Source organism: Ictidomys tridecemlineatus, chromosome 5 (genome assembly GCF_052094955.1).
Source record: "Ictidomys tridecemlineatus isolate mIctTri1 chromosome 5, mIctTri1.hap1, whole genome shotgun sequence".
In the NCBI taxonomy this organism is placed as follows: Eukaryota; Metazoa; Chordata; class Mammalia; order Rodentia; family Sciuridae; genus Ictidomys; species Ictidomys tridecemlineatus.
The window spans coordinates 131,617,269-131,637,257 of NC_135481.1; the positions used below are offsets into that span (position 1 = coordinate 131,617,269).

The window sequence follows — 19,989 nt, forward strand, 5'->3', positions numbered from 1 at the left end:
CCTTCCTCCCTTCTCTTCAGCACCTTTTGTGCCAGGCACTATGTTCTGGGTGCTTCTGGCTGCAATAATATGATAGTGGTTACAGCATGTGGGTGGAGCTGCTCACTCTTCTGGCAACTCAACACCTGCTGATCACTGCCTGCTCTCCCATTCTCCTAAACTGAAAATGTCCTCCTTCCTAAAAGGACTGGTAAAGAGAGAGCCAACAGTATTTAGAGTGGCTGTGTCTTAGGGACAGTACTAATTTTGTGCATTTTTCTAGCTTATATTCCAGTAAAACTTGGAGTAATTTTCCAAACTATTTGTGCACCAGAATGAGTGTACAAATAAAAGAAGTTAAGGGTTACATTTAATTGGTCTAGAACTGTCAGTACCTTGTGTTAATGAGTCTTTTTCTTTGTAGGAACTGAAGCATCTCATCTTGGAAGCAGCTGATGGGTTCCTGTTTGTAGTAGCAGCTGAAACAGGGCGAGTGATTTACGTGTCTGACTCTGTCACCCCTGTTCTCAACCAGCCCCAGTCAGAGTGGTTTGGAAGTACCCTCTACGAACAGGTGCATCCCGATGATGTGGAGAAGCTGAGAGAGCAGCTGTGCACCTCAGAAAATTCCATGACAGGTCAGTAGATTCCTTTACAAATCTATTTGGCCCTAGAAAAATTTTTTTCCAGTAGACACACTAAGAAGTTGGATATTATAAAAAGCTTCCTTGAGGGCTGGGGATGTGGCTCAAGTGGTAGTGCGCTTGCCTGGCATGCCTGCGGCCCGGGTTCGATCCTCAGCACCACATACCAACAAACAAAGATGTTGTGTCTGCCGAGAACTAAAAAATAAGTATTTAAAAAAAAAAAAAAAAGCTTCCTTGAGCTGAGGGGATGCATTTTACTTAGTGTGTGTAATGACTTCTTTTACCCTGTAACATTATAATAAAATCCATTTTTAATACATTACTTTCCCTATATTTTACATGTAATAAGTGCATATCGTCACTGGGAGTCGCCATTGATAATATAATTAGACCCATATGAAGTTTGTGCAGCAACTGAGGGGTTATTTGTGATCCTGATTATAGACAATAACTACCCAGGCCTTAGTTACCTGAAATATAGTTTTTTATTAAAATATAGTCTGTTCCGCTATAATCTAACACATGCAGTCTTTCTAAGAAATCACTGCAATATTCAGAAGAGTGCAATAAAAACTTAAGGGCTCATGGGAGGAAAGAGGGTTAGGAATATAACACTCAATAATTTGACAATGGCAGATGAAAGCAAAGAAAGGAACCTATAAAAAATGCTAGCACAGCTTTACATGCTAAATGATTAAGAAATTTATGAAGATTACTAAATATAGCACTTAATCTTGAAAGTGACCCAAAATTTGCTTGCGGAAGTGGGTCTTAGAAGGTGTTGCCACTTGTGTGTTATCTTAAAGGACAGTTGTATAAAACCAGAGGGAGATTTTTAACATCAAATTAAGACGAGTGTAGCTTATATCAGGATGTGAGCTGAGCTGGTAGAGGTCTGTGTTATGTGCATTTTGTGTGGTTTGGTTCAGTTGGGCAATTTTTGTGTTCATCTAGTATCTCTCACAGCAAACACAAAATTAATACCATGCTCAGATACATTACTCCCTACTGTATTAGTCAAATTGGAACAAATTTACATTTTTATAACAAGAGTTGTAATGCATTATGCCAAGATTGCATTCTGCTGTATGACAAATCTGTTTGTGCTATGTCATTCTCCCTTATGTTGCAAGGTGCTGAAGGTCACTTTTGTCTGTCCACAGTGCCTAATCAGTGCTTTGCACATAGTAGGCATTTGGCAGATGCTTGATGAGCAAATGAGTCAGTGTTTTGATCATTGTCGTCAGCTCGGGCCACCTAACAAACCACAGACTGTGACTTAACAGAAATTTATTTCTCACAGTTCTGGAGATTAGGAAGTCCAAGATCAAGTCCAGGATCAAACAACTTGGACCAACTTTTGATTCTTATATGGTACTTTTCTAGCTTTATCAATATCAGGTTGAAAGGGCTAATCACCTAATCTCCTCCTAAAAGCCCACGTTCCAATACCATTAGCTTGGAGTTAGGATTTCAGAACGTGAATTTGGAAGCAACAATTCAGCTCATTGCAGCCAGGATTATGGTGTCACCAGGGTTGATTTATCCTAAGGCCTCTCTCCTTGGTTTGCAGATTATTGCCTTTTCTTTGAGTCCTCACTTAGTTTTTCCCCATGCATGCATCCCTACTGTCCCTCCTTTTTATAAGGACACAGTCATACTGGATTAAGGCCTACTATATGACCTCATTTTGCTTTAATTACTTTTTTAAAGGCACTGTCTCCAAATGTGGCCACATTCTAAGTTTCTGGGTGGCTAGGGCCTCAAAATATGATTTTTAAAATATTTTTTTTTTTAGTTTCAGGTGGACACAGTATCTTTATTTTATTTTTATATGGTGCTGAGAATTGAACCCAGTGCCTCATGCATGCTAGGTGAGCATGCTACCACTGGGGATGCTATACATCCCCAGCCCCTCAAAATATGATTTTTAATGGTGGCAGGGAGGCACAATTCCATCCAAATCACAGGATAAGCCTGAATCAGATGTTGCCAGAAGTAGCAAGAGTACAGGTGTTGGTGGATGATAATAGTAATTTTCTCAATGTTGATGTTCACTGCTGTAGATAGGAGGGAGAGGATAGAGAGTGGGCACTGGGTATAGTTTTATCTACTGCTGTGTCTCTTTATAATGTGACACATCACCTGCAGGAAACTTCATCCACATCCTTGTAAAACAATGATGCTAATATAGTCTCAGAAAGATTTTCTGCTGACCCATTCCCCTGGCTGAATTAGAGAACTCCATATAGAAATCCTAAGAAACATACATTATAAAGTGACATATTTGGAAGGATTGTGAAAGGGAAAGCAAATCCACCAGGAAATATTGATTTGACAGCTAAAATCACCTCCTCTGGAAAGAGCTGTCTCTCCTTAGACGTCTGTATTTGACCACAGGATGTGGCTTTTTAAAACCCAACCCTGAGACTCTGCTAGGGCAGATGGCATGAGAAATGGTGGTTAAGGGCAGGAAAGGCTCCAGTGAAAAGTGTGGCTAACTGATTCACCAGGATTTGATGGACATGGCTGTTTTTGTGTGAAGTCAAAATGCATCTGGCAGAATTTAAAGAGGCAGTGTGAACCATATTTGGCCAGAGATGTCCTTGGAGGGAATACTTGGCAGTGGCCATGGTACCTGGGGCTGATATACACAAGAAGTCCTCCAGGATGTCAGAGGAGTCCCTGTGAATGGTGAACAGCCAGGCCTCTTGAGCTCTTCTTCTGGTCAGGATCCTCTTGAGAGGAATAAGATGTGGCTGGAGAAGTGGATTCTTAGGCTTAGAGCAGAGAAGGACAGTGTCTCTCAGAGCTGCAGAGTGTACATATGAGTCCCAGGACAGAGTCTGAAGACTTGTTGAGAGAGCCTGGAAGAGCTCCCTGCAGCAGGACTGGTATGTGGCCATGTCTCAGGGTTCACTGGTGTTCAAGACAAAGCAGGGGCTAGCCTTTGTGCATTACTGACCAACATGTAGGTGTGATATATACAGACTTAATAAAGAAGCCACAGGGGTGATATGACCCCTTTGATTCTTAGAGTAGGGTTTCTCAAACTCTCCTGTTCCTGGTATTTAGGCCAGAAAGAGGTGACATGGTTCACTTTGAGGGACTCAGGCTGAGGGGGTGTTGGGGCAGGGAGCCAGATGGGGTACAGGGGTGGCTTAACATGAGTAGTCTAATCCTCTCTCCTCAGCCCCTTGGTCAGTAGGAAGTTCATGTTTCATTTGATGGATGTGCAGGGCCACTTGCTCTGAACAAGGAGCAGGGCTATGTATACACAGTGGGACAGAGAAAGGGACAAGATTTTGGACTACAGTGGGGCTTGCAGCCTCCTGCTAGCTCAGGGCCTGAGCAAATTGATGCCTGCCCAGGGTACTGTATCTGGGGGGGGGGGGGTGTATTTCTTTGTTGAATTAAGTCTTTCCTCAGCTGAGAGATGGTGACAAATGGTGAGTGAGAAGATATATAAATGTATAAAAAGATACATAGATCCTTTGGAAGCATCATGGAGTGATATGGGCCACTGCAATGATTTGATTCATCTGTGAATAAACACTGGACTCAATGTTGGGAGAGAGTGGGGGGGACTCCTCACAAAAAACAGCAGCATTGCTAGTTGAGAAAGTGCTGGAAAGAGAGTCAGGAGCCCTACTCTTTGTTTTTGCCTTCATCTTGGTAAGTCCCTTTCTTCTCTGACCCTCATTCTTATCACTTTCCAGGAAATTCCTAACTAAGGCTCATGCCAGCTCTGATTCTATTCTTTTGCCTAAGGTTCTAGGGTAGAATTTAATTCACTGATTAAGAAATGGTGGAAAGTTGGAGAAAAGGGGCTTAAAGCTGTAACAATAATTAAACAGAAGCAACTGCTAAGGCTTAGGGCTAGAGGCTGCCACGTTTTTAGGACACCTCCTTTGAAGAGCTTATTTGAAGTGGAATGTTTCTGGATGAAACCAGGCAAACCCTTTATGAACTGCCTGGGGAGGATTGGACTTCCCCTGTGTAGGAGTGGCCCAGGATTCTAGAGGACCCAGAGAGCCAGCTTGTCTTTTTCCAAGAGAATTTTGTGGTCATGGAGAAGAATGACTATACAGCCAGACTGGGTTCAAATGACAGAAACACCCGCAACCAGCTTGGGTGAAAAAGAAATTAACTGACTCATGTAACTGAAAATGGATTCTGGTTTCAGGTGTAGAAACATCCAGGTGATCAAATCCCACTAAAAAAAAAATAGTTATTTATTATTTATGGATTCCATGTTTGCAAATTTATCTGCTAGCCAAACTTATTTGCATCCCCAAAATTAATATTCCCAGGGCTTTTGTGGGCATATGCACAGTGGAAGAAATTTGGGGCTGCCTGATGGCATATTCCCAGCTGAGGTCAAGCAAGGTGATGTTTGTTGTGCTTTTTTGTTTTAGTTCTCTTTTTGTGTTCTATTTGATGCCATTTTTTATTTTGCTTGTTTGTGCTTTTTGTGGGTGATTTAGCTGTTTAAAATGGCCCAAGTGTTATGCTGAAGTGCTAATATTCCCAACTACAGGAAGTCTGTAATCTGCCTCATGGAGGAAATAGTATGCATTACATAAATTTCATTCAGACATAAATGATAGCCTGTGAGTGCAGTGTTAGAGAATAAACAATGTATGTTAAGTAAGGTGTCTCTAAATGGAAACATGCATAAAACAGATTATATATCAACTGGCTGACAAGTGTGGTGAGAGTGTTTCACAGGAAGCAAACTTTGTATACCTTCTAGGAGCCATGGTTCAGTGTTTACTAATTCAGTGTTTACTTTACAAAATATACCTATCTTGAATACTGTGAATCGACTATGTGCCTTTTTCACTATATCTAGTTTTGCTTTCTTCTGTGCAGGATAGATTGTCAAGCAGGCTTTTTTCATACAACAAGATGTTGTTTTGCAGTCCTAGGCTTGAGGTCGGTGGCCATGCAATGCCACAGAGGCACAGTGATTCCTGCAGAGTTTCTGCAAGTGTCTTAGGGTTGCCTCTCTTGGCTCAGTTTGGACTTCCCTGCTCTGCCCTGACCAATCCCTAAGGCTAGGGAGATTTGAGGCTGGGTATGAGGCCCGCTTCTAAGGTTCTTAAACCCAGTTAAGGAAGGTGACTCCCCAGAATAGAAGGGGTGCTGTCACCAAGAGGAGTAAGAGATGCTGGGCAGGCATAACAAAAGGTACACAGTGGCTAGACCTGGAGAGTAAAGCTCAGTGGTGTTATGAGTGTATCTGATGGAAAAATGGAGTGTTCTGGAGGACACTGTACCCAGAATGCTAGGAATATTCATATTATAAGATTCTGAGCAGAAGATGGAGTAGATGTCAAGAGCAGAAAAGGGCAGGAATCAGAAGAAAAAACTGTCAGGAGAGGAGCTGCAAAAGTAACACTGACGGATCTCTGAGAGCCCAACCTTGTCTCTTGGAAAAGGAAAGAGGAGAGCCAAAGAGAGGCCCAGGGCATTCCAGGTGATAACAGGATCCCAGACTCTTACTGTATATGCCTGAGGGGTAAAGTTGAGTCCCAGTAGGGAGCAGGGCAGAAAAACCACTTAGCAGTGGCCACCCAAGGGATGCAGAGTGAGAGGATTCTTTCTCAAGTGTCTCCTAGTGGCTGAACTCTGAAAAACCTTGATCCTGATAAGCAGAAACAGGAGGTGCCTTATCAGGGAGCCTCAGCCTTACACTGGGGAGAAACTGGCTAGATTCTAAGGTCATGGTTGTGGAAGAGGATGGCTCTCCAAGATAAGGTGCATTTAGCCCATTTGCCCTGCATTGCACTGCTGTGGTTTGATTTCTACTGGACTTTCCCTGCATTCAGAGAATTGGGTCAGCATTTTAGTTCAGTATAGGGAATAACCTTGAAATAAAACTGTTCAACAGCAGAAGATGCAAGCAAAGTCTAAATTCCTTTCTTCCTCCCTTCCTTTTTTTTTTTACTTTTTCCTCCCTTTCTTCCTCACTTAGTCTTTCTTTGTTTATCCAATGACTACTTCACTTAACCATGTATTCATATGATTAACAAATACCTGTTTTGCATGGCTGTGGAAAGGTCACATGGTATGCATCTTACAGGATCAGCCTCTTCTGACCATCTCCCATAGGAGCTGGAACCGTATGAATGAATGACTCCATTTCTCAACCATCCCAGCCCAGATTCTTTGTATAATTCAGAGTCCTGAGCCAGGTTGGTCCCCAGGGGCTTCATCTGGAAAGCCCCCATTCCATGAGTCAAGCATCTCAATCAGCTGTGATTAAGCTTTCCTATCTATCTCTCCAAGAGCTTTGTCAAAGTCCACAGATACTTTCAGCCTTGGATCACAGGATTTGGCTAGGCCATGGTCTGGGCACAGATAGCAGCTCATGAGAGCAGGCCACCAGGGAGCCATTTTCAGGCAGCTCTGCAGCTCTGCTGGTAGACTGTCATCAGACTGTTTCCGTGAGAGCTTAAACATGGTGTATTCACTTAGGAGTCTCTATGCCTGTCTAGAAGAGAGGAAACTCCTGGGACACTGGATGCTGGTTACTTTTATTTTCTCATTCAACATTAATAGTGAAATATTAATCTCTACAATTAATTCTACATTCTCATAGCATTTTCTATCTTCTATAGTAGATATCAACCCTAAGTATACAATAGCAACAACCACTTGGGGGTGATTTGACAAATATACTCTCACAGGATTCAGGAACAGTTTTGAGCATCTGTATTTTTTCAAAGCTTCTGAGTGATTCTCATGCACAGGGTGAGATGGAAACCCTTGGTTCTCTGGCCTTATGATGGCCCTGTGTGGGGGTTGCTGACCCCATTTCACAGATAAGGAACTTGGAGTATCTGAGGGGTTATCAGGGCCACACAGCTGAGGCTAAACAGCTGTTACAAAGTAGAACTTGTATATAGTCAGTGCAAATAGAGCTCACTGACTTGGGGACATCTAGATATAAGGAAGCCTCAAGGTCTCAGCATGGCCTCGTGTCCCTGGAGGCACTAGCAGCCAGTCTAGCCATAATAGCTCAACCTAGTGCTTTGGGGACCCTGGCTCATTCAGGGCAACCTTCAGGAGATTCTGGGGCAAATGAGTGGTGAATGACCCTAAATCTTTGAGATTAAGGCAGATTGGGGGGATCTGCAGAATTCTGTGTTGGTTCTAGGTGACACGATTCTTAGTGTAGTCCTAGACCAGCTGCGTTAATGGACTTGCTCAAAAGGCAGATTCTCACCTCTACCCTGGAAAAACTGAATCAGAAGCTCTAGGGCTCAGGAATCTACACCTTTACCCAAACTTGGAGTCATTATGATGTATGCTAAAGTTTGAGACCCACTGATTTAGGGAGGCCATCTTGGGGCTCAGTGTCAAGTCACCTAGAGTGAGCTCACCTTTATTCTTGGCCTTGTCAAGCTCTTTCATGTCTCACTTTAGATAGAGGATATATGATTTTGTAAAGGGACTATTAAATATAAAAATCCATAAAAATGTTTATCTGTACTTGGAAGGTACCACCCAGTAAGATGTGGCAAGTGTGCTGTGTGAACCAGCAGTAACTTGCATTTCCCGGAAGGTTCTTAGAATTTCAGGCCCAATCCTAGGCCTACTAACTCAGAGTCTGTACTCCAGTAACAGTCCCAAGGGACTTATATACTTTAATGTACATAAAGTTTGAAGAGAGATGAAGTAAGGAATTTAGCAAGTTGTGCTGCAAGGGGGACATGCAGCTGGAAGGGGCATCCTTTGGAATATGGGACTGCCATGAGGTGATGGGATTTTCCCCAGTGACTTCCACTGCCCCGATGCACCTGCCCAGATTTCAGGGGATAGGGTCAGGTCTTTGGAGAGAGTAGTTGGAGAAACATTTTTCAGAGGTTTGCTGACTTCTCCTCACTGTCCAGGGCACATACTGACCAGTTCCTAGTTCCTAGCATCAGACAGGTGTCTTCTCTCCCAGACAGCTAAAGAGAATCCTAAGTGAATGAATCTTATTTAAGCTGTCACAGAAACACACCTAGCTGCCTGAAAATGTCCCCCAAGTACATGATAGCAGTGCAACTGGGAGGTCATTGTTCTGCAAGCTCACACGTCCCAGCTCTCCACCAGTATCTATTCCAAGTTTGCAAGGTAAGAAGGAAGAATCTCCATTATGGCTTGGAGAAGAAGAAGGAACTGAGAGTGTGCCCACACTCACCCAAGGAGGACCCCAGGAAGAGCAAACAAAGCAAGTTATACAGGACGTACCAAAGGACAGACAGCAGGAAACACATAGGACGTGTGTGGGAAAATAGCTGGCAGTTGTCAACGTTCAGTCTTAGCCCACCCACTGCAGTTGGGCCTTCTTCCTAACACTTTGCAAAAGAGGGTAAGGACAAACTGTTAAACTGAGCCATGCAGTTGAGTCCTTCAGTCAGGCAGATAATTGGCCCCACAGGGTTCCTGTGAGCTGAGCCCTCCACCCGGGTGGTGTCAGTTCTGGGAAGAGACAGTCTATTTCCAAATGTCACTCATGAAGGTCAATCCATGAAACCCATGCTTTCTAATACATAGCTTATTTTCTTTGAGATATCAAAACTTAGTCTTTGGACTGATGCCTAAATCTGAAATCCTAAACATGGTCAGCAGTCCATTACTTTCCATATTAGGTAACATGGAAGGAAAAAAAAAATCCAGATTTTATCTCAAGTCAACTATTAACACTGTTATTGACTTTCTGTTTTTTGCAATAGAAATAAAACATTTTAATAGTAAGGAAAGCATGTTTATTTGATTTAGACCCATTGGAAATTGCCCAATTGTGTAGTAAACACTTAGGTTACTGGAAAAAGCCTTTAGAGGTACATTGCCAGAGCTGCCTCTTAAATTCACGTGAGGGTGAAATCTGAGAACCACAGGGCTGGTTGTTTTTCCTCTTTTCACAGTGACTTTCCCACTAGAAACCACAGTCTCTTTAGATCTGTTATCCCAGATGTTTCTTTGGAGCCAGTTCAGTTCTTTCTCATTGTTAAATATTTATACAACCTGCCTTGTTTTGCTTCGCTACATACATTGCATGCTGATGCTGCTTAAACTGTTTGTGTTTTTCTCTCATATTTTATGTTGAAAGATATTTCATGAATCTGGACAGATTTTTCAGCCTGGGCTGCTGGGATCATTATCACTGTAATGTCACAGCTGATAAAGGAGCCAGGACAGTGTTTTTACACACGTTGCTGTTTCCAGCTGGAGGGCTGAATTCCCTGCACATCCGTGTGCCAAGCTCAGTGGGCAAGTAAGGGGGTAAAAGAGAGGCAGCCAGGGCAAGTGGAAGTAATATCCCTGCCCTTAGAGCTAGATGGCCCTGGTGACAGTTGCTGTATATGGCCCTTAAACTTCAGTAATGAGCTAACCTTCCCAGGCCTCAGTTACCTCACTTGTACACGCAGACCATAATGTGTCTAGTCCAGGACTACTTTGAAGCACACCTGATGTTACATATGGGATAGTAGTAACAATAGTGTTTGAAAATTGTAAAGATTTCATTCATTATTTAATAATTGAAAATTGCATTTAACCACTAATATAGATTGGTGATTTTCCAAACTTTCTGTCTTACCCTGCTTTATTTCTATTCTTACTTCTCAAATGGATCTTAGGATTTTGGTGCTGTTGACAAGGGATGATGGGTGGCCTGTTTTTAAAGGGAGACATTTCTCTTTCTACCCTGTGCTGGAGATTATCATCAGAGGTGGGGGGGGTGGAAGAAAGGGAAGTAAGGATGTGTTTTCTGTCTTCCTCTCTCTGTCCTATTCTTTCATTCATTCCACCAGCATACATGTATTGAGCAGTGACTAATTTTTGCGAGATGCTGTGCTAAGTGTTGGGGGTTTAATGATGAGTAAAATTGATATGGCCTGGCTTTCATGGAGTTTACAGTTTAGTGGGGAAGAGAGACAACAAAGAAATAATCCCACCCAGTACACACAACACACTGTGATAGGTGTCGTGAAGAGAAAGTCCGAGAAGCAACAAGAACCAATCATATGACATTAGACTTGTTCAGGTAGGTTAGGGAAGGTTCCTGTCAATGAATGCAGCTTAGAGGTTTGGTAAGGCACTGAAGACAACCTGAGGGAAGGGAAGGCCGGATAGAGGGCTGCTTCTTCCCAGAACATTTGTAGTCCACCAAGAGTTCACAACTAGAAGAATCCTCTGAGTGTGTGAGACGTGAGAAGCTCACCCTGGTGACAGCGTGGAGAACATGATATAGGAAGACCAGACTGACTGTGGAGCTGGGGTCAAGTTTAGCAGGGTGTTGGATTTACCCAGAGAGGGAATGATGCAGGCTTGGGTTGGCTGGTATATGGGCTCCTCTGGCTGCTATGACAAATTATCACAAACTGGACAGCTTAAAAACAAGAGTGTATTCTCTCATAGATGTGTAGGCCAGAAGTCTGAAAGCAGGTTGTCAGTGAGATTAGTTCCTCCTATAGGCTCTGAGAGGACTCTTTCCCAGCCTCTGGTGGCAGTTGACAATCCTTGAGGTTCCTTGTAGGCTTATCACTCCAGTCTCTGCATCCAAATTTCCTTCTTCTTATAGACATATTAGTAGTGATGGATTAGGGTCTATCATAATCCAGTATCACCTCATTTTAACTTGATTATCTACCAAATTAGGCCACACTCAGGTTCTCGGTGAACATGAATTCTAGGGAAATACTGTAAAACCCAGTACAGGTGGTAAGGGTGGAGGTGGAGAGAAGTAGTTATATTTGAGAGATTTTTAGACAGAAAACCAAAGGAATGGGGGTTGATCTACTCACTCTAATTCCTTCTTTATACAAACAATATTTAAGAAGCTGCTATCTCTGGTCTTTGATTGACCTTTGTTGCTGCAATATGTTCTCACTGACTAAATCTCTTCTACCAAAATGAGTTTGGTCAAAGAGAAAGCAGGAAACCCCTCCTCAGTGTCCTTGGTTTGTCATGTTGAATCAAGTTTGTCATGTTGAATCACCTCATTGATGCATTTGCATTCACTTATGCATCCCCTTGGACCTATCACCTTATTTGCATAGATCACTTTGGCTGCAATGTGCAATGTGCTCGGTGTGCTCTGCTGGGAAGTAAAAATACTCATTACTGTCAATTTTTTATAACCATTAATCACCATGCTGTGTGAGTTAACATTGTCACAATCTCAGGAATGGGTCTTGCAGGCCTGTGGGTCATGTGTGATTTTTTTTTAAATATTTTTTTTAGTTGCAGATGGACACTATACCTTTATTTATTTATTTATTTATTTATTTGTTTGTTTGTTTGTTTATTTTTATGTGGTGCAGAGGATTGAACCCAGTGCCTCACATGTACTAGGCAAGCACTCTATCACTGAGCCTCAACCCCAGCCTCATCACATGTGATTTTGCTTGCCCCACCATCTTGGCATGGTGCCCATTCAGAGAGGAGCTTCAACACTGGTAGAGCCATGCTCTACAATCCCTGTTGCTACTTTTCACTCTTCTTCATTTCCTTCCAGCTGAACCTGCTATTTAAACCTGTAGGTTTAAGCCTGCCCTTGGTGGGATAAAAAGCAGCATGTTCCTCTCCACAACTCTCAGATCTGACAGGACTTAGAATTCAGACACACACCCAGACCCTGGCAGGCACTTCAGTTCTTTGGGTGCCCTTCATCAGCCCTGTGCCTGGGCTCTGTCTCTCTTCACCTGTTTTGTTCTGATCTGATTCATCGTCAGATGCCTGAGTTCTGCCTATCTTCCCCTGCCTTAGGCCAGATATGCCACTTTGCTCTCTCCACATGGACATAAGCAATGCCAGACACAATTCAAAGTTATGGACAGGCACATTTTCTGCTGAGAGCAGTGTCAGAGTGAGTTCAGATGCAGCCCATGGGTCCAGGGTAGTGACTGAAGCAAGAGAGGAAGATGGGAGATGGGCCAGGATACTGGAGGGTTTCTTCCAGCTTAGGATGTACTCTGTTGCAATAGGGACCAGGCCTGTCTCTAATAGTCTGCAGCGACACAGTTGGGTTCCAAATGCAAGACATAAGTGGCTGATGTTTAGCCACTGTGCCTACGGTTCCAGAGGTTTCCTTTGTACTTGGACCTTGAAGCAGGTGCAGAGTACCCCATCCCTTCATTGTCTTCTTTCTCTTCCTGTCCTCAGGTCCTGTCTGAGTACCTATCATACTTTGTCTAGAGTAACAACTTGTTGGGGAAGGGATCATAACTTGTTGGGGATAGAACATACCTTGGCTTTGCAAGATTTGGTGAGGAGACTTGTCTATTCATTAATGTCCCCAAATGATTGGATTTTGTATCCATAATAGGCTTTCCTCTGCAAGAAAAGCACCTGAGATACATGCAGTCTCCCCAAAGAAGGGCATATAGGGAATCATGGTGCAGCCAGGGATGCAAATGGAACAACCACTACTGTGAGCCTGTTACTAATTTTATTTATGTACAACCAACTAGATTTTCCCTTTTGGCATTAGAAAACAAACAACACCTTCTCTAAACAAGTTGCTACATAGGTTGTTCAGTGGAGCACTCTAGACTCTCTGAGCTTGGCTGTTGTGAATCCTGAAGCTCTTTCAAAGACAGGAGGGAGGAGTGCCCTGTAGGCCAAGTTTCACCCAAGGTCCTAAGAGGAGCATCTTTGTCCTTAATAAAGTGGAATGAGAAAGTCAAAGCTCTCTTAAATGGATCAGTGCACATATTTTCCCACCCCATCAAAAATATATGTGAGTTATACTTGAGAACTCTAAATTTTACTTTAAATTCATGCAATGTTACCACATATAAGAACCATTGGTGTATTTTTTAAAAAATGCTGAGGCTTATCTCCTAAAGACTTATTCTTTACATTGCCATTTTCATACCATGATTTTTCCTGAAATAAGAAAGATCCAAGTAGTATCTGAAAAACATGTATTACAACTTCATATGTAAGTTTTAAAAATTCCCAGCCCTGAGGTATATAGCTCAGTGGTAAGTGCTTGCCTACCATATGGGAGGCCCTGGGTGTAATTCCCCCAGCACCAAATCCTCATCATCACTATCATCATCATCATCACCACCACAACCTCATTTCTCAACCTCAATGCACATCAGAATTCCACGAGATTTTTTTAAAGATTCAGATGTCAGGGATCTGCCCTATTTTTCTGAATTGCGCTGTGTGAGGAAGCCCAGGTATCTATCTGTATGTTTAAAAGTAACCTTTATGGTTCCAGGGTGAACCAGGGGCTAAGAACTGTTGAGCCTTCATGTGACGCCTGCAAAAAAAAAAAAAAAAAAAAAGTACAAAGAAAATAAACCACAGATAAAATAAAATGTAGCCCAATCTGTTCTGTATCTAGGAGAGAAATTTCAGGAAAATAAAAAAAAATTGTTTAATGTACTATACCAACAAAATGTTTAAAATGTAATCAAATCAGTGATACAGTTAAAATGTGCATTATCAGCATTTTAAACTGAATTTGCAAGAGTCTTGATTTCTTAATAAATTATCTTTTATTTTAACTTTGAGAGCCAAGAAGTAAATAGACAAAGACATTTTTTTCTCCTTCTATAAAAGGAAACTGTAGCAAAAATAACCTACAAGCAGTAATGTTTTTAGGCAAATATAATTATTTTTAGTTAATTTGGAACATTTGAAAAGACATTGAATCATTGCTTCCTGCTGGTATGATTTAGATTTCAGTAATAATCTCATCTGATGGTCATATTTTGTACAACTTCAGTTAAAAATAACTTGATTGCAAAAACCCAAGCATGATCAAGAAAATTAAAATAGTTTCCTTTAGCTTCACCGAAGAAAGACACGTTTCCCTCTGAAATGTTCTGACTCATGCCAAATGGTTAAATAAAAATGCGCGTATAGCACTGATCTTTCCTGTTTATTGCTTTTTTCAGTCAAAGCTAATTGAGGAAAACATCTGCATCCAGTTTTCCCTTTTATTTTTGCAGATTCTTTTCTTATACTCCAACGCAGAGCCTTCTCTGCCACTCTTTTACTCGGTCAGTGATCTGACGGATGAATGGCTTTCAGTTTTCTCCTTTTGGGTGATGACATAAATTACTCTCTAGTGAGCTATTTACAAGGTCATTCTTTAACCCTGAACTGAGTGCATACATATTCTGAGGATCTAGAATCACAAGAGCTCTGCATTGTGGGGGTCGCAGGAGTGAGCTCTTCTGTCATATAGCTCCCTCTGTGATAAACCTGTCAAGTAGCCACCAAATTTCATTATCTCCAGTGGCAGAGCTGCCATCTTAGTGGAGAACCCTTTTCACTTTGCAATAGTTTTCAGTTTGCAGTCCCCTCCAATAGCCTCTGCCACTGTTTTAAGACAAGTTACATTGTTCGGTGGGACCAGAGGTCCACAGACCTGTGGACACACCACTTGCCAGGCATCAAGCTGAGAGCAGGAAAATTGGAAACATATTCTTCCCTGTATTGAGTCCTGCTTCCACCCTGGTCAGCTGGTGGTCTTGATCAAGGATCAGGTTTCCCAAAGCTCCACTTTCTCAACACCAATGGTGTCAAGACCATATCTGATGCATCTGAGGACTCAGTAAATACTTGTTGCCTTCCTTTTCCTTACTGTAAGTACGTCTTTGATGGAGTTCCCTAGACACAAAAGCAGGACAGGGATTCATGGACACATTTTCATGAGCTCCCTCAGAAGAAAGTGGGAAGGGAGAAGATATATAGGTCAGCACAGGTCAGAGGAGATACCAAAGATGTGTTTCAGGAGAGGTCTGACCCATAGGGACAGAGCTCAGGAGTGTATGTTGCAATACAGTGTTTGTCCCACCTGGAGGCAAAGGAGTAGGCTTTTGTAACCTTGTCCCAGCAGTCACTGATCATGGGCCTTGAAGAAGTGTTTAACTCCCAGGCAACTTTAGGCCAGGCAACTTCTAGGACAGTCCTCTAGAGATGCACTATTAGCAGCAGCTGGGAGAGGGATCCACCTGTCAGTCTGGTACAGGAGATCCTGGGGTTCTGGGTGGGATGCCTGCAATAAGGAAGGATGCTGCAGGTGAAGCTGGTAATCCTCAGGCTTATCTACAAGAACAACTAAGGTTTGTCCAAGACAGCCTGACAAAGCCAGTCTCTGGAGTACTGGGGCTGGAGCTGTGTTGATGTGGTCCCCCCTCTCTTCAGGGATGCCAACAACTGAGGCCAGTCCCTGGGGCTTGGCCACCATGACTTCATGGCTGAAGAGCCATCTTCTTTATAAGAGGCAATTATATGTATTTAATTCCACAAATTGTGTTTTAGTGCCTGTCACTATGCTGGAAATAGAAGATGCAGCAGTGGGTGACAGATGTGGTCACTGTCATGATAGAGTGCTCAGTGTGGCTGGGGAAATGGACAAATGCCACACAATGAATCTAGAATTAAAAGGTGGTATGTTCTCAGGGAAAAGAACAAGAGGCTGCAACAGTAACAAGGGCCCTAAGTCCCATGTTGGAGGAGGTGGGTGTGTGTGGAGTGGGGACCGAGATCCCTAAGGAAATGACTCTTAGGTTAAGAACTGGAGGATATGAATGGATGAGGAGTCAGTTTGTGGGGCCCATGAAGAACCTTCCCATCCATGGGAATAGCCCTGTGGCAGGGTTGGGAAGGCTACAATGGAGCATGACCAGGGGGGAAAAGCCAGCCAATGACAACCCCAGAGGGCCATTTTGCATTTTGAATTCATTTGTGGTGCAAGAAGCAATCCCTGGAAGAACATTATCATGATCTGATTTGTGTTTTTACACATAAAGACTATTCTGATGACTGGTAAAGAAATGTGTTTTTTGGAATCTAAGAAGACCAAGAACTAATATTTATATACTCTGTGAGATGACTTCACAAATATTTCTCATTTAATCCTCATGGTAGACCTCTTTTTTTTTTTCAAATACGGATATCTACTTATTCCATCATCGTTATTGAAAAGTCGGTCCTTTCCTGCACATCAGTTTTCTATATTTGTGGGTCTGTTTCTGGACTCTGCTGTTCTGTTCATCCTTGAAAACAGCATTTTTGTCTTCTTGAAGTTCAACATTATTCTTTTCTCTCAGCAGTCCCTCTCTTTCAGTGCCTGATATCCAGTGTTTGAGAGCTTCTGTTTAACAAAGTTGAATGGCTTTAGCAGGGAGGATGTCTCTGGTCCCTGGATGGAGCAGATGCCTGTGTGATGTCCCTTGACATGCCTCTCAGCTGCCTCCACAGTGGCTCAGTTATGCCATCCCTGAAGTGGTCTCCTGACTCTTTTCCAGTAGTCTTATCCTCCAGTTTAGTCTTATCCTCCAAAAACTGGCCTTGTTTTTGTTTGTTTATTTCTTTGTTTTTGTTTTTCTCTGCTTTTTCTGTGATTCCTGGGAGAGTTTCTCAAAGGTTTCTCCTAATTCATTGAGTTTCAAGCAGTATCACTCACTGTTAATTGCCTTCAGTTCTGTAATCACGAAATTCTAACTTTCCTGGTTCCAAGTTTCTCTCTCTCTCTCTCTCTCTCTCTCTCTCTCTCTCTCTCTCTCTCTCTCTCTCTCTCTCTCTCTCAGTTTTTCTCATATACCATATACTCTCATATACTCATTGTCTTTTTGGGGGGGATCGTTTTATCGAGTTTTACTCCCTCCAATTCTTCAAATCACTTCTTTTTTTTTCAATATTCCAAATATTTTCCTGAATTAAGCTCTCCTCCCCTCCTTTTAAGTTTCCAGTGTTTAATACAATTGAAATGATCACAGTTGTCTTTCTCTGATGGTCAGTGTTTGGGGATGGGGGTACACTGCAACCAGATGTAGCTGGGTGCTCTGGTCCTAGTCACCTGAAGTTAACAGGGTAGTCACTGGAACTGTTCCTTGGAAGCAGCCACAGCAGGCTTTTCTCCTTTGCTTGGTGATTGGCTGTCTTAAGTCAGAGTGATGTGAGTGTCCTTCCCCAGCCTTTCAGAGCCAGGCTCTAGGCAGCTCATCCTTTGCTTTCCTGAATCTCAGCTCTACCTCTTTGAGGCTTATATTACTAATTCTTCCACTTTCCTTCTAGTCAGTTCATTGTTTGTACAGTTGTCCCCCAGTATCTGAGGGGCATTGGTTCTAGATCCCCATAGAGATGCTTAATCTCCTTATGTAAAATGGTGTAGTACTTGCATATAACCTATACACATCCTCCCATGTACTTTAAATCATCTCTAGAATACTTATAATACCTGATACAATGTAAACACTATGTCTTTTAGTTTGGATCTTAAGTGTCCCCTAAAGGTTCATGGCACTAACTAGGCTTAGTCCCCAGGATAGCAGTATCAGGAGGTGGTAGAACTTATAACAGTTGGTGCCTACTCTGAAATGGTTAGCCAAAACAAATTTTTCTTCAACTTAAAAAAGAAGAAGAAGAAGAAGTGGGGCCTAATAGGATGCCTTTATGTCATCAGGACCATGCCTTGAAAGGGATAATGGAACCCCCAGTCTCCTCTTTTTCCTCTTTCACTTCCCCAGCCATGAAGTGATTAGGTTTTCTGTACCATGTGCTGGCACCATGATGTGTTTCCTTGCCACAGGCCAAAAGCAAAAGGGCCAACCATTATGGACTGGAACCTATGGGCCAAAATAAGCTTTTGTCCTTTTCAAAGTTGATTATCTCAGTTATTTGTTATTGTGAAAGAAAACTAACACAGTATGTAAATAGTTTGTTATATCTTACTTAGGGGATAATTATAAGGAAATGTTCAGTACAGATGCATTTTGCTTAGTATTTTTGATCCATTGTTGGTTGACTCTGCAGATGTGAAGTCTGCAAATATGGAGACAAGGCCAGCTGTATTTGTTAAACCATGGTGCTGCTCATTCTTGCTTCCATCCCATCCCAGGTACAGTATTTATTTCTACAGAAATTCCTCAGTGTCTCCCTGATTAAGGCCTCTTGCACTGTTTTTCTGCATGGGTGCACATTTTTCTGCTATTTTTATATTTTTTAATCATTTCATTAGCAAATTACAAAGGCATGGCCCGAAGTTGCCTTCTTGAACTCCAAGTCAGCTGGCCTCATGCCATACATCATGCTGCCTTTCTACAGCCCAGGAGGGATAATCATTTACCATTAAAATTAAAACCCTTGGGCTTGCATTTCTGGAATTTTTGTAGCATGATTCCCCCAACAGGAATGTATTTCTTTAAATCTCACACCAGCATATTCTAAACAAGATGAGGAATTTGTACTTTTGTCTGCAGATTAAATAGCAGAAGAGGTGCCAGCCAGGAGAGACTGTGGGGTGATGATTTTATAATGAAGAGCAGAGCAGCCTGCTGCAGCAGGAGGCCCTCCTGTGACTCCATGTCACATTTGGAATGCAAATGCAGGAGAAAGTTCTGGGGCTTTACTGAGAGCTATGGGAGCAGTTATGGAGGTAGTAGAGGTGTCTCTTATGTTGGAGCTCTCTGTCCCTTGGTAGGGATGCCCCCAACCCCATGTTTCCATCTTAGTTTTTTCATTGCTCATGAGAGATTATCTGTTTGATGATCTCTGAAGACTGTGGGTGCCCTTCTTTTGCCATCCTGTTGCCTGCTCATTGACTCGTTAGCAGCTCATTAACACCTTCCCCAGATGGTAGGGCGGAGAGAATGAAGGCAGTGACATACAAACCAGACTTGTTTGGCAGAAAGGCTTCTTTTGCCTGTCTGTGGGATGGGAGCCTTAAGAGTTACAATGCTGTGTCCCTTTTGCCAATCTTATTCAGGGGCCCCAGAGTCATCTTCTTTTGTTATTCTATAGCCCTCACACCAGTGCCATTTCCCTGGGTCAAGAGGGCTCATGGGGTTGGTTACTCACAAACCTATTCCTCCTCCCTGGAAGCAGTGCTGCTGGTGGGTCAGCCAGAGCATGATCTGCTCATTGAACACAACTTTGGTTGCCAACTGCTCCTTCTTCCCAGTGTGCTTTTTGTGTACATTGGCACTTATCCCTGGATAGCCAAACTCTTAGTCCCCGGGGTAGAGTATTCTCTTCCCTTGCACATTGGATATAAATGCTCATCTTACAAGTTTTTGCTTCTAAAATGTAATTTCCTAATATTATATTTTGAAATGCAAATCATGTGAATTTCCCCAGACTGATATTTTGCTTTTACAATATGATCTGGCCTTTGCAAAGCACACTAAATATTTATTGTCAACAACATGAAGGGGCAAATGGGGCCATTGGAAGCATAGTTCCTAAACATCTGGAGTCTGGATTTTCTGCCTGTGTGACAGGCAGCAAAACCATCTTGAAAGCTTAACTCTTCTGTTTCCCATCCTGAGGCTGTGTGACCTACCCTGGGCCCCAGACCACCTCTAGCCTTTCACCCACTGAGCCCCAGCCCAACAGG

At 42.6% G+C, this 19,989-nt stretch overlaps 1 protein-coding gene across 13 annotated transcripts in view; it reads left to right on the top strand.

Moving 5' to 3' along the window:
- The window catches only part of Arnt2 (aryl hydrocarbon receptor nuclear translocator 2), a 177,455-nt gene that overhangs the window by 75,841 nt on the left and 81,625 nt on the right, over positions 1-19,989 (top strand). For all 13 annotated transcript variants that reach the window (XM_078051085.1, XM_040275013.2, XM_040275017.2 and 10 more), the window contains one exon: positions 404-617. In XM_078051085.1, the coding sequence (XP_077907211.1) occupies positions 404-617 (214 nt within the window). The remainder of the gene's footprint in view (positions 1-403; positions 618-19,989) is intronic.